The 15,420-nt window shown below is 40.1% G+C and overlaps 1 protein-coding gene across 2 annotated transcripts; it reads right to left on the reverse strand.

The window, feature by feature from the left end:
* Window positions 1–1,036: 1,036 nt before the first annotated feature.
* Window positions 1,037–15,009, reverse strand: slc38a8a (solute carrier family 38 member 8a). Of its 2 annotated transcripts, XM_018703589.2 has the most exons (11): window positions 14,703–15,009; window positions 10,025–10,223; window positions 9,322–9,478; window positions 8,470–8,574; window positions 7,258–7,315; window positions 4,698–4,812; window positions 3,539–3,686; window positions 3,162–3,364; window positions 3,035–3,086; window positions 1,900–2,028; window positions 1,037–1,367 (listed from the first exon to the last, which is right to left on the reverse strand). In XM_018703589.2, exons 1-10 carry the CDS (start codon window positions 14,904–14,906, stop codon window positions 1,926–1,928), a joined length of 1,344 nt encoding a protein of 447 aa, XP_018559105.1. In that variant the 5' UTR covers window positions 14,907–15,009; the 3' UTR covers window positions 1,037–1,367; window positions 1,900–1,925. The 2 variants fall into 2 exon arrangements, with proteins under 2 accessions (XP_018559105.1, XP_018559104.1); XM_018703588.2 differs by having other exon boundaries at window positions 1,037–2,028.
* Between the last annotated feature and the right edge of the window lie 411 nt (window positions 15,010–15,420).

A 15,420-nucleotide genomic window follows, 5' to 3' on the forward strand; every position in this document is an offset into this window, starting at 1 on the left:
GTTGACCATGATGCTCATGCATTAGTGCAATACGTGAGGAAAAACAGAACAGCAACTATTCCTCAGGTGACTGAGAATGTCAATGCAGGATGTGATCAGACTGTCAGAAAAAAATATCTGCTGACAATTACATAGGGATGGGTATAGTAGGGTTTAAACACATAGTTAAGACAACTTTTGAGAACTGCACTTTTGAAAGTTCAGTGGTGCAAAAACCATAAGCACTGTTCTACAGACAAAAAGTGGGGGCATTTTCCTGGCATAGTTTATATCCACTGCAAACAAATACAATGTTGTTTTGAGTGATCAACTTGTCCTATGATGATATGCCCCCATCCATACGGTACCAGGGGTCACTGAATGGTTTGGCAAGTATGGAAATGATTTAAATCGAATGTTACTGTCACTGTGTCACTATTTGCTATTTTGTGTTTTTTATCCACACCATTCCTGATGAGCAAAAACCTCAAGAGTTAAAATGCGAAATGTTGGAATCATGTCAGGGAAGAGAAAAAAAAAATAGGAAAAAAACTTACAGGTGTAGTGAGTTTTACTTCTTGGCCTACCAAGGTGCAGACAGTGAAGACTATTTACAGTGAAAATAAAAACTATGTTAGAGAAAGGGGGAAAAAAAACAATTCAAAAGCTACAAGAGTTCAAATACAAATAGAGTTCCTCAATAACTCACACACACTCACACTAAAACAACATCTGAGCACTTGTTACCTCCTCTGTAACTAAGACAAGACTGACTTCCCCTGGGCCACAGCCCCTCCCTCCAGGCTCAAGAAAATATGGAAAAATACATTACTAATACATTATTTGCCAATAACGTGTTTATAGCTCAAACAATGCATTGACAGTTAAATTACTCTCAAAATAAAACAAAAAATACATATTACAATGTAGGAATAGGAGGTTTAGGTGTGTGTGTGTAATGTTGGCTGTAGTTCAAACATGACACTGCCTTTGGTGTTTTTTTAACTGCCACATGTACACTCAAACAGCAAACAAAACAAAAAGCGTTCAATGAAGGTTTCATATAAAAATTATTTTATTCACTCAGTTATCTTTTTGTTGACCCGGTATTCACTATTAACTCAACTACTCACATCATTACTAATTAATCATTATATCAGAAAGCTGCTCTTCTTTTTAAACATACAAAATAGATATAACATGACTTATTTACACACTCATCCAAATATACATAAACAGAAACATGAAAATATCCTCTCTCCCTACCCCTTGTGTGGACCCTCAAGCAACCTATTATTTCAGTCTTGTATGGCAGTGGAAACAACCAGGTCCTGTAAATATTCCCAATCAGACATCCTTCATCACACGTTCCCGTGGTAACATGCAGCCTGTGCAAATGATGAAAAAAAATGCTAAAAAGGAGCTTTCCTGGACTATGCTTAATGTTTTAATTTCACATTAGTTCACAATGTTCTATCAATTTTTATGTTTCTCTCTCAGTCTAAAGCTCTTCATCGTACCCACAGACTGAATACAGGCAGGTGATACTAACCCACGTGACAACAGAAGTTCAACTACAATACAACAAAGTGCAGAAATACCTGAGGATTTCAATCAGATCATCTCAGCGTGGTAGGAGGCACACAGGCCTCGTCATGAGGGTTCAACAATAAACAGTTAACCCAAGTGAAACTAACATATAGTGACACTAAAGGAGGGAAGGGTAGTTTTATAGAGTTTAGTCCATTATCTTAAAGGCTATGGTTGCAAGTCTTGAGAGGCCTCTTGATCGTTCAGGGGTCATGTTTTTTTTTTTTGTTTGTTTTTTTTTTTTTAAGAGTGATGGCAATAATTCAACATGGGCTCTCTCGGGGAGGGGAAAGGGGAAGTACAAGTTCTGATCTGTCTCCACGAAAGTACCTGGATCAGCGAGGGAGATGGAAGAGTCAGATCTTTCCGAGGAGCTGCATGACAGCAATGGTGGTGCTCTGGCCAAAGATGAAGGCTCCGCAGATCAGGGTTACCACTCCCCAAACTGTGAGGACAACTCTGGAGAGAAGACGGTAACTAATTAACCAAGCAAACAAGCACAAATGCAACAAGAGGCACACATTGCAAACATTTCTAAAATCAGTCAGTAAAAAATGTATCATTCCTTCAGTTTAAGACACTCAGACTGATGGTGTAGCAATTAAGAATTTGAAAGTTTCAACCTTCAATTACAGCAGCCTACTAAGCTTATTAGTGTCATTTTTAGCCAGTAGCAGCACAGCTCAGCAGTGTCAGGTGGTCCACTACTGTGGTCCAGACTGAAATATCAAAAAAATTATTGGATGGATTTCCACAAAATTGTCAACATTCATGGTTCCCAGAGGATGAATACACATGGGGGTCATTCAAATAAAGGTTAAGAAAAAGTCTGGACCCAGTGGGAGCATGAACGAGTTCAGAAAAATCTATGGAAATCAGAGGAAATTTGTTTTCTATTATGAGATATCAAGCAAACAAAGCTGACAATCTCACACCACAGGAAGGCTGAACAAGAGTCCAAAATGGAGAGGGTTCACCCTCAGGGAAGAATGAACGTGCTCAGAAAATATCAATCTGATCTGCATGTTAGATTTTAATATTTTAAGCAGAAATATCGACCTGAGCAGATAGTGTCTGTGAAAATGTACATGAGCAGATGGATACATATTGTACATAGTGTCTTTTCTGTATTCTGTATATGTAGGTTGATGATCGACAGAGATTCCTTGTACACTTATTTTTCCCTCCTGGGGGAGGCACAACATGAAAGGATGAGAGTTCAGAAAAGACTCTTGGGAGCATGAATACACACAGTAACTGGCCATATGTTGTACACATGTCTTGATCTGGCCCAGAGCACTAGGCAGACAAGGGGCCTGACAGGGAGAAAAATAGTACTGAAAGTTTAGCACATGTATAAAAATATTTGTCAGATTAAAACTACATGTTTCTGTTAAGCGCTCGAGAATTTCTTTGGATCATCACTGTGTATTTACATTGCATTAACATTTACATCGTTTCTCACCTGGTCTTACAGGACACTGGCTCAGACTGCATGGCAAACATCAAACACAGTCCTGTCCAAACATAAACACAGGGTATAACAGTTGCAATATATTTGACAGAATCTGAATTTGTGACCAGATTGTTACCTGGGAAGATAAAGATGAAAAAGGCACTGATCCCTCCAATGACACTGATGACCTTGCTGATGTCTGGTACAAACACAGCGATGAGTAGCGTCACTGTGATCCACAGGACTGTCAGAGCATAGCGGCTGCGGCCTTCAAACTCCACTGTCACCACACCATAACGCCTCCGCCGCCAACTCAGCAGGGGGTCCTGGATCACTGACCTGACGTACAGAAATGGGTGTGTCTAATCTTTCATATTTACACATCAGGTCAAATTAATATTAAATAATACTAATCATGTGGAAAACTTAAGTGAAATAATGAGCAACATTAAGGAGTCTTTTTTCAAAGATGCCACTGGAGTGATCTAACTTCAGTAATGCCGCGTTCCAGACCTGCCCAGCAGCAGGATGATGGGATAGATGGTGATGATGGATACTCCAAAAAGCAGTCTGGCGATGAGCATCAGAATGTCATCACCAGTGTACGACATCAAAATATCCGCCTTCACATCCTTTCCAAATGTCAGGTACCCATAAACCCCTGCAACAGAGAAAGAGGGGTTATGTTTCCCGTAGCAACAACTACAGTGTGTCTGAAGTCAAATCTGACATTCAGTCACAGACGTAGCAAGGTTGGAGCAACATACCATCAGACAGACCATCTTTTTATTATGTGGGTATATCAGTTCGGTAAAATAGAGTTTGTATTGTGGAGCAGTATGCTTTAAACACATACAATTTGACTAATAGAACACAATTATTAAATGTGACATGTAAATAAATGAATGAATAAAGGAGTAGGTTTTTTATAATGTGCTGTGCATACATCCCAGCCCACAGACACTACAAATTCATATGAGCCAGATCCAAAATTCTGTTCATTCAGTGCATGTTCAAAAATATAAAATCAACTCAAACTACTTTCACAAACAACATGTACATGTACTCAAAAATGAATACTTTTTCAGTTTTGGGGGGTAAAAAAGTTAACTTAAGAATACTTTGTTCCAATTTGTATTCATCTGTACACCAGAATATATTCTTTGTCAAGCATTTCATGGCAGCACAAAAGAAAATGGATTCACTTTCCACTTTTCCTAAACACAGCTTCACTTTGCTCACAGCTGTTTTCTCAAGAATTTCTCTGAACCCCGTCCACCTCAATGGCCAGAGGAAGAATACCAGTTCTCAGTTGTGCAACTAAATCTCTTTGGCTTCTAGATGAACTAAAAATCCCATAATATTCAGGGTCCAACTTCCTTGATTTTGACTTTTAAGAAAAATGGTTCAAAAATGTCTTGTGTGAGGCTAAGGCTATAACGTGTAAATAGTTATACAGACCTTTGTATCTCATTTAAACATTTTGTTTTAAATCCACCGTGCCAACCTGGAATTCCATTGTTAGTAAGAAGCTCTGTTTTAAGAGTTTAAAGTTTGCTTCATGACACAACCTGATATTTTTTTCTGGTGCCAACATTGCACTAGACATGTGGAGAAAGCGTGGATGTATATTAAGAGGGTAGAAGAGACAGAAAGCAGAAATCTCTCTGACCTGTGAGGGAGTAAATGACAAGACAGAAGATCATGGAAACCACAGAGATAAAGACCCAATGAGAGAGCCGCTGGTTCTCCATGCTGCTGTAGATGGCGATGGACGCTTCATGGCACTGAAACAAACAAAGACGAGAAAGTAGAGCAGCACCCGCGTACAAACATAATCCAAGATGGTGCAGATTTTTAAAATCAACGGATGACTATGGCAGCTCATTTCATGTGTTCATTCCTCCACTCAGATTAAGTTTAATATTAACCTTTAGTATTTGGTTGGGATGAAAAGCAGATTCAGAAAAAAATATAGATCTACTGACAATAAAGTAGGACATTAAACAGGGACTAGTGGTTGGTCAGACAGATTATGTGTCTCTCTAGCCACCAACATTGGATTCTTCTCATCTGTTTGAAGCTCACAGGTGCAGAGTGAAGATCCAAAGGTCTTATTTTCTCTGATCTCTCTCTCTGTCGGTGTGATGAACTGGGGTGAGATAGGGAATTAAATGAAAGCTATGGGCTCGGAGCAGCACAATGGGCCATGTTAAACCATCATAGAGGTCAGGATACAGACTCTTGTCCCCACTTGATCCCAGCTGCCACTGTACGGTTTTAAATCTCGCTTCCCCTCTCCTGCCTTGCCCTCCCCCCACTGCTCTCAGGATCTCATCAAGTCGCTTTTCAACCCTTTGCACTGCAATCACTCACCCTGAGGGAGCATGTCTGTGTGTGTTTGTGGGAGAGGACATGCATCAATCCTTTGGCTCTTTCTCCTCCTTTTATTAGATTTCCCCAGCATCCTTCAGGGGTTACCTTGGCAACTTAGGAAGTTACACATCAGTCTGCCCTGCTTTAGATTGACAGAATGATCTTTTTCCCGTACTGTTAGTAGATATGAAAAGCTCACTCTGCAGAGCTCCTGTGGAGCACAGCAGCCCCAGGCCAGCCTGCTGACCTTTACACTACACTTAAACACTCTTTTCTAAGGGCTCAGGTCCTAAAGATTAAGAATACCCACATTATATTACTTCAATGTCCACCTTAAAAAGAAATATGCTGAGGCATGAGATTAAGCCACATGCCTCTACTGGGGTCTTGCCATGTGGATAGGTTTGGTTTTATTTGTCCAGGGTTTGAGATATGTGAGATTTCTGCCTTGTGCAGTGGAGGTATATGAGGTAAGGGTTTGTGGTGCTCACAGCATTGTAAAATGATACTGAATTTTATTTTTATTTTTCTTGTCTTTCCAGAATCAGACTCTCTGTCTGTAATCCACAGACTGTAACCACTGCTCACAGGGGTATTTGTTCTGCAGAAAATATTTCCATTGGAAGCTATTCAAAGTGAGGTCTAGACTATCCAGAGTAAAGCATACACACCATAACATCAGATACACACCTTTACCACTTGCCCTCATTGTTGTGTATGTGGGCTGATTTTTTTTCCTCTGCACAGATCCTCCCTGCTGTTTGCTAAGCAGTGTACAAAACAGCCAAGAACCTTGAGTTAAAATTTTAACTTTGACTGTTTTGAGTGCAGCCAATGACTGAGAGGTACCACAACCACGATTAAAGGACTAGTTCAACATTTTGGGTAATACGTTTGTTAGCTTCCTTGCTGAGAATAATGATACCACTCGTAAATATGAGGCTAGCATTAAGAATGGGGAAACAGGTTGAAACACTGAGCCTGGCACTGTCCAAACGTACCATAAACTACCCACCTGCATCTCTAAAGCTTACTGATTGACACTGGTCATGTTGTGTCCTTACTTTGAAGTTGCCAGGCAACCAGCAGAGACTGCATTAAGACTCAATTAACAGGGAAAAAGAATAACATTCTGCACTTGAACTGTAGTGACCTGTTTGACAAAGGATAGACTGACTGAAATAGTCTGACTAGAGGTCCAACAGAGGATCTCCTTGTTGCTACTGGCATAGTAAGCTAATAAAAAAAACTAAATGGAGGAGAGCACCTGCAAGCAAAGACATTCTAGATACTAATGACACTAAAGCATCTGAGAGGCAGTGTGTCAAAGTATTTAGGTAGATGGAATACAGAAAGACAGGGCTGCTTTCCAACTTCATGACAAATTGCTGGCTCAACAATAACACATCTGAGCCCTCACTTGCTGGCCTGCCACCCATTGGTGGATAACACTACATGGGTTGCATTCAAATAAATCAGAACAATCACGCGTTATTACAAATTCATTTGAACTTGACTTATTAAAACAGTGACAGCAATCCCACATGTGAAATTCCACCACCTCTATTATTTTGGCATGGAGGCAGAAATCTCTGAGACAGATATCTCAAAACCTTGGCACTAAGAGGTGAATGAGCCTTTTAGTAATTGGAGTGAACTGAACGCTACATGCATTTGCAATTGTGCAACCACAACTGAACTGTTCTGAAGTATACATGTATGCATACATGCATACATAAACCCTCCCACACCTAACAGCGCTGTCAGTGACCTGCAGCCTTACCACAGCATGGCCACACATGTTAATCAGGTCTAGACTGGTCCTACATGAACACATTTCATATTGTTGCACTTACTTGGAAACCAAAACAGATGGTCGGAATGACACTGAACATGGAGGCCCAGGAGCTGATCCTGTACACAGACGAGAGGAGACACACAGGATAGTCACTGTCTGAAGTTCACAAATGCCACAAGGAGAAGAAAAGGAGAAAGAAATAAGCTATTATTAGGGCACCATTCATAATGCCATGGCATTTAGAGACATTTTACTACAGTGTTCATCTGTCAGTCACAGGTGCACGGCTGACAAGAACAACAGAGGTAAGTCAGTGAGGCAGGCACAGTGTTGTAACAGTGACACAGGGGTTCAAGGAGAGAAGAGAGCTGAGTGGTTTGATCTACTTTGTCCTGGTGGCCTGGATTCATAGCAGATTTATGGATAAGACTCATGACATCAATATTTCCTGGAAGCAACCTCAGGACCATGGACTAAGTAGTTGATTTAGGACATGGAAAAGACGGCCTAGAAGACAAAGTTTACTTTATAAAAAAAGACACAAAGTCCTACTGTTTAGCATTTTGTTATAATTATTTTTCATGTTTTTTTCTCTTTCTTCATTTCCACCAAAACAACTGGGGTGTAAAGGCAGATTACACACCTTGTTTCAGGCGTCAGTCATGCGGACAGCAGTAAACACAGACTGCTAAGCATATAGTCACAGCAAAATTGATTCAGAATGAGCAAACCTATCTTTTATACAACAGAAAGGTTCCATTGTACGTGCTAAAACAGGGTTAGAGAGAATTTATAGGTAAAGAATCTGTGGTCACCAAGACAAACCCAAGAACATTTAAAAGAATATTTTGATATTTTGGAAAACACTCAAATTCTTTTTGGTGTAGATTAGATGGGAATATTTGTCCAGTATAGGGCAGTATATTATTTTCTAAATTGTTTTGTCTATAAAACGTAAAAAAAAAAAAAAAGTGAAAATGGAAAAAAAGGAGAATCCCTACTCAGAAATCTTTTAATCTAAATCTCTACAAGAAAGCACATAGGCATATTTAACTATCCCTTTAAAATAATACAAAACAAATAGGACGACACAGCTTATAAAACAAAAACATAAACCTGAAGGACTGAAAGAAGATGAGTTAACGACTACACTGATAATCGATCGCATTCTTGATGGAGCCAATCTGGAGTCAGACACACCTACGCTCAAGACCAATTTTGAGTTCACTAGCCTTTCCACACACACACACGCACGCACACACACACATACCCACTGCTGTAGAGAGGGGTGATGTGAACCAGAACAGTAGGCATGGTGTGGTATTTGATGATGATGGCTGTAGTCAGGTAGGTTGCAGCCAGGGTACCCAGAACACTGTGAGAGGACAGAGACAAAATGCCTGCTTCAGACAGAAATCAGACCAACACTGGGATATTTAGGTCAAAGTACGAGGGATGAGTGGATTTACTGGAAACTGACCACAAGGGTCAGTGCCTTCAGTGGGGTCATGTCAACCATTTATCTGTACACAGCACACACACAAGTTTTCACTTGAGTTAATGCACTGTGTATTATCCATGTGTCCTATGAATGTCTATGAACAAAGGCTAGTATCCTCCTGGTTTATCGCCACATAGGAAGTTGTAGTTATCTTGGGAAATCCAGTGGCAGTCTTCCTAGTTATGAGGTACTGCATATGTAGGTTTGACATTTTGGGCTACAGTAGGCACCAAACTAGAGATGGTTCATCCTCTGGAGAGCATGAATGTTCTCTGTATATTTCATAGTAACCTGCACATCAGATTTTTACATTTTTGTATATTAAGGGAAATGTTGCCTTGACTGTAGCACTGAAATAAGGAGGGCAGAAAAATCATAAATGAAGATGAACAAACAGGCCAAGAGTTGGTAAATTATCTCCTTCTGGACAGAATGAATGACTGAATGAAACACAGCTTAATGTAAAAAATAAAACTCACCATCTGTAATTTAAAAAAAACAAACAACTAAATTCACACATATTTAGCATAAATACTAAAACATCAAAGTGATAGAACAGGTGTGAAGATAATTATGCCAGTATGTGCTAAACTGCATGTGTGTAGACATGCAGCACGTGACCTGATGTATTTCTGAATGCTGATCTCTTTGGGGATGGACAGCGGCAGGATGAGGAGAACACAGAGCAGCACTAGAGCAAAGCGCTGGTCGGTGTAGAAGTGGTACGGCATCTCTGACTCTGGTAAATCAGTTACCAGCTCATACAAGGAGCCGCACACTGAAAGACACACAAACAAAGAAACAAACAAGAACAAACACCCACAAAGACACAGACATGACATGCAAATTATGACATAAATTAAAATTGAGTGAAGTAAGGAAATAAAAAGCTAAATTAAACGAGCATTAATGCAAACTGTATCTGCCCCAAATATAGTAACAATAAGTCTATTGTTCTTATTTTCCTATGATGCAACTGTGATGTTATATTTAGTTCTTAAAGCCAAATATCAGCTACCTTTTCAACACAATCTGAATTATCCGGTTGCATTCAATGTGACAACCCACAGGCAGAAATCTGCCCTTTAACTGAGAGGAGAAAATAAGCCAAGCAAGGTTACAGCAGAGTCATCCACTCCAACACATGAGGGGAGAGATCATAATCAGCCACCAGCACCACAACAAAACACCACCATGGGTTCCATTACAGCTCTGTTGAAACTCAAAGGGTTATGTCCAGAACTGAATACTGACACTAAGGATCTGACAAAAAGTACAAAAAAAAAATATTCAGTGCTAAGGCTCATCTGACTTGCTAACTTACACTTCTCCAGCTGGTCATCCACTATGACCAGAAAGGCCACAGAGATCATGAAAAGGTTGAAGACGAAGCAGATCTCACACAGCTGACCAATGGCTGGTCCACACACCTCCTTCACCACCGCCTGGTAGGTGCACTGGCCACTGATGGATGAGGAGTAGCCCAGGATGATCAGGCCACTGACCAGGAAGACCAGAGAGACCTTAGTGGAAGAAGGAAAGCAGAAGCATGAAGCTCAGAGATAGAGAGGATGCATTTTCATATTATATCTGTTGTGTGCACTCTGAAGCTTTGACCATATAGACCGCTTTTGGCTCATTTATTAACAACCATGTTAATTAAAATATTTTCTGATCTATTATGGTTAATTAGATAAAGATGATCCACAGTGGTAGATGGAGGGGGTGGGACACCTAAGCACGGAGCATATGGGAAATATGAGAGGAACAGGGTATCTGTTCAATCTTTGACCTCATGTTCAACTCAGCAATGTTGTCATTTTTTTGTTTGTTAAATGTGGTAGACCTGATACAAGGGCAACAGTATCTGTCACTGTGGATTTACAATTTGGGCTGTTTCGTGTGTGTCAAGAAGAGAGGCCTCGTAAATTGACTGAATTCAAAATAAGTGTAAAAGAATAAATCACTAAAGTCAAAGAATGAAATCTAAGCTTTCTCGATATTTTTAGTTGCTTTTACTAACATGACATGTCGCTGCATTGGCTGATCAAGCACAAGGGGTGATTGATTGAAGTTTGTGGCCTATAGGGTAGAGGAACATGAGCTCTTGTTACATGCACATGCAGTTGAACCCTCTGAGTGATTCTGCAGATAATTGCAAGTCAGCACTATCTGGGAAAACATCGGTCCTTCATGCAGTCATTCGCCAAATATTGGATTCAAACTCATCCAACACCCTCCCCGTTCACCTGATTTGGCAGCCTCACACTACTACCTCGTCCTCAAGATGAAAAAGGAGCTCAGTGGTTGCCATTTTGACAGTGAAGATGACATCACCGCTGCTGTGTGCAATTTTCAATGACCCGAAACAGAGATACCACCGAAGTTAACTTCAAACTTTCAGCATCAAAGAGAGCGAGAGCTCTTTAACTCAGCTCCCTCTATCTTAGACACATGATCTTATCAATCACCCCTCATATGTCCAAACACACATTCCATGACGATTACTTTGAACACTATATTTCTACCGTTTACCTCACAATCATTGAGATGAAAGGTAAAATAGCTGCTGGCGTGGTAACTTTCCAGTTGTAAAATCCTGTCCTGTACTGCTTTCAGTCTGAATCCCTCTACAGCCACACCAGCAATTCTGTGAGGCTGAAGACAGTTTAGCAGGTATAACAATGTTTACTATTGTCACCATCTTGCTTTAGCATGATAGCATGCTAACATTTACTGATCTGCACTAAATACAAGGTACAGCTCAGGCTAATGTGAATGTTGGTTAGCTTTGCAGATATTTATTCATAAACCAAATTAGACAAATGTAACTTTTGGTCTGATGGTGGCACTAGATGAAAAAAAAGTCAGGGGATCACAAAAGATATTATAATTCATCTTGAGGGAAACATGAATATCTGCCCCACAATCTGTGCCAATCCATTCAACAGTCATTGAGATTTCTGTCTGGACCAAAGTGGCGGACTGATTGCGAGAACATTGTCATTGACCAGCGTTAGCCGAGACATGTCTTGACTCAAGACAATCATTTTATTCTACATACTTAGGCAAAGTTCCTGCTTCACCTGCTTGTATTTAGACAAGAGTCAACATTTGAGAATTTTGTATTTGCTTGTTAAATTATATATTTTTTAAAAATGTTAAAGAAAATATTGTGCTGGTTTTTCCACACACAAATGACCACTGGGCCTGACCACTGGATGGTGCCAAAGATGCAAAACTTTTATATCCTGCACAATGAGTAGAGGCTTTAATGAATGGAATGAACTTTCCTTTTTTTTCTTTACAATTACATTTTCCACTGTCTGGTCTGGTCTTCACATCTTTTTGTTATTCTGGCACCCAGTTCTGATTAATAACACAAGTGACACTAATACAATTATTGAATGCTTGGATGGATGAGTCATTTTGTGGCTCTAAAGCACAGTGACAAGTCAATTTAATGAAAAGTACTGTTGTGAATGAAACTGATCATAGTGAAAAATAACACTATGGAAAACAAGACAGGAGAAGGACAGGAACTATTTGAAAGGTCTCCTTACAGGAATACAAAAAAATCAAAAAGCAAATATATGTTTTTGTGTGCCCTTGTGAAATCACTAATGATTGATGGTGAAGGCCTGGGACAGAGAAAAGATACGGATAACTTAACCGTATAATCTTGTTTTGGCTTGTATTTTCCACAGCTGTCATAACATAATGTCAAAAGGGATGAGGATGGCCACCTGTGACCGTCAAAACTTTCAAAGCCTTTAAAACTTTTGTGTAAGTAGTGTGCCAAGCAGTAATCTTCACAGCCCAAGAGGTTACCTCTGTATCCCTGCTATGTCACTGTCTTCTGGGTTAATATGCTGAGAAGCAGTGACTTACTGCCCTCTAATGAAAGGAGTGGAAGATAAAGTGTTTCCTCAATAACAATATGAAAACCAGCTACACAAGCTAAACAGAGAGAATGGAGAAACTGTACAATGGTTATAGATCCCTGCTGAACAGCTACATGGTCAAAGTCTGGACTCAGTCATTGCAGCATGGATGTATCAAATGGCAGCAATTATGCAAATTAGGTCTATAGAAGAAATGAGGGGGAAAGTGACTTTGGAGGAGTGTAGAGGAGCAAACTGGAACACAAACAGACAAAAGTCTAAAGTTCCTGTCCACTGTCCAGTCAAGTATTCAAGATCACTATAGTATAGTGGGAACATCTGGACAAATTAGGATGTAAAACACTCCCAATTCCCTTCCTAATGTAGCACAATGTATTTTCCTTATAAGTTGAGATATTAGAATTTTCAATTAATTGTTAAAAGTATGAATAGTTGAATGTCCTTTTACTGTCACAAGTTTCCAAATCCCAAATGATGCATCAAATTGCTTATTTTGTCTGAACAGTGCCAAACTCAACTGTACTCAATTTAAAAGAAACAGAAAACAGAGCCAATTAGCAATTATTTCCTGATTTTATCAGATATTTAATTCTTTCAAATGTAGGCGTTAATGTTTGTGATGACACTGGGTTAATGACTACGACATGAAAGTGGCTGCTCATAATGACAATCAACATATAAAACCACTGGGCATAAGGCCACAGCTACTGCTCTACAATGCTTTTTAGCCTCTTTTAGCTAACTTTGTGCTTTATTGGTTTTACAGCAAATGTATGTTTCAGTCCAACTTCCTGGAGACACTTGTGTCAAGCAAAAAAAGCTAATGCATCTACTGCAGGCTACCTGTAAAGGATCAAAAGGTGGACGAACAGAGGTATCGAACAGCCAGTCAAACATTTAGCACCTAAACAGACATACTGTATTCTTCTCAAGAGTTTGTAGAAACCAAAACAGAGACAGAGGTAGAGTGAATATTTGCAACACAACATTAAATGAGTGCTTATGTTGCCACTTAATATGAAAGGACAAGGTCATTGAACTGTGTTTTAGAATTTTTGCTGGAGGGAAAAAAAACTCTCTTTAGCTCATGAAACAACCAGCCAACAAGAAAACCAAGTCCTACTCGACATTAAAAGAGATACAAAGCAGAGGACATAGATAATGTACTTTAAAACACTATAAAAGCCATATTTTGTTGAAAGTCCACAGGAAGACAAATGATAAGCAAGGACACACTAACACACTGCATACACACTAAACTGAAAACTTTTCAAACAGAACAGGTGAAAAAAATAATGGAACTGCTCTATTTCTACTGCTCTGTGATTTATCCAGAAAGACAGAATGGAAGTCACAAAAGAAAACAGCCAGGGCGAGTAGTGACAGAGAATAAGAGTGATTTATATTTTCTATCCAACTCTGGGACAGTGGCTTGATCTGCAGCACTATGCAAAAAGAAGTGAAACAGGAGCATGATTTGCTTCACTTCTATTCCACTCCAGACAAACTCAAAAGCTGGAGTCAACAGGTTCTCTTGCAGACTTTCCCCACACCCCCATGGGAGACAGAAAAAAAAAAAACTGATGCTGGGATTTACAGAGTCTGGGAACTTTTTACACATGACTAAAACATAAATGGTCCAATCTAGTTCATTTCAAGGGTCAAAATGATGACCAACTAGGATGAAAAGGCAAAAGGCAATGCACAATGAGTGCGGGGTTATCCAAGAGGGCGAGAGACTGGTTGTTGAGTTTCACCATTGTAGAGGTGAGCGCCTGAAGATTAGTCAGGCTGATAAGGTTAAAATCTAAATCTAAAATGTGCTGAGGTCACATGGCCTCTCCTGTCAGGTGGATCAGATCACAATTGAAAATTAATTAATTGATCTCAGTGGACTTCAATAGATAAGATGCATCTCCCTACAACCAACTTCCAATAAAACAGATATAAAGAGAAATAACCTTTAAAACGCAGTGTGGCAGCATCAGCTTTCATATATTTACCAAGACTCAGCAATGCAGAGAAACACAGTCATTTAAAAGTAGATATATCTTCGTATAATCTTCTACTTATAGTTTTTTTTTTTTTTAAACCCACCAGCTCCACGGTGACTGCGCTGCGGATGCCCCCGGCTCTCTCGAAGGCCCAGGGGAAGTTGAGGAGCCCGGCGCCCAAAGCGGATTTCAGCATGATGAAAATAGCCCCCATGGAGCCGAGCCGAGGCCCGGCGGCCACGTCCAGCGGGGGCTTAGCTGAGGCTGATGCCAGCAGGCTGATGCTCTCTCTGGCTAATTCCTCCATGCTTCACGATGGGATACACTGACGCTCACGGGTCCCAACTACTCCCCGCGCGCGTTGCTGTACTTTGTGGGCCGCGCCGCTCACAGAGCAAGGTAAACCGGATGGGAGGGGTGGGGGGGTGGAAGTGCCTGATGCTGACTTCAGGTGCTGCTCGGAAATGAATCTAGCTAAACCTAACCACGAGAGACTTGTAATGGACTTTCGGTCCGGAAATATCATTAAAGCATGAGCCTCAGTAGGGTGCAGTGGAGTCCACAAAAAAAGGTGTCGTTTTAATCTCAAAGGCATCGAAAGCAAGGCAATTGCATTACAAACTATGCTTTGAAAAGTGGCAGACAGCTTTAAAATATTTTGAACTGAACTGAAATGTTTTATTTATTTTACCTTAGCTAAATAGCGTTTATCATAACAATATTGCTCTGATATCCTTTTCCCCCTCACCTAATTGAAGCTCAATCGTGATATTTTCTACAGTAACTGAAGGCAGCTCCTTGATTCTCAAATCACTCACGAT

This window comes from Lates calcarifer, linkage group LG10 (assembly GCF_001640805.2).
Source record: "Lates calcarifer isolate ASB-BC8 linkage group LG10, TLL_Latcal_v3, whole genome shotgun sequence".
Classification (NCBI taxonomy): Eukaryota; Metazoa; Chordata; class Actinopteri; family Centropomidae; genus Lates; species Lates calcarifer.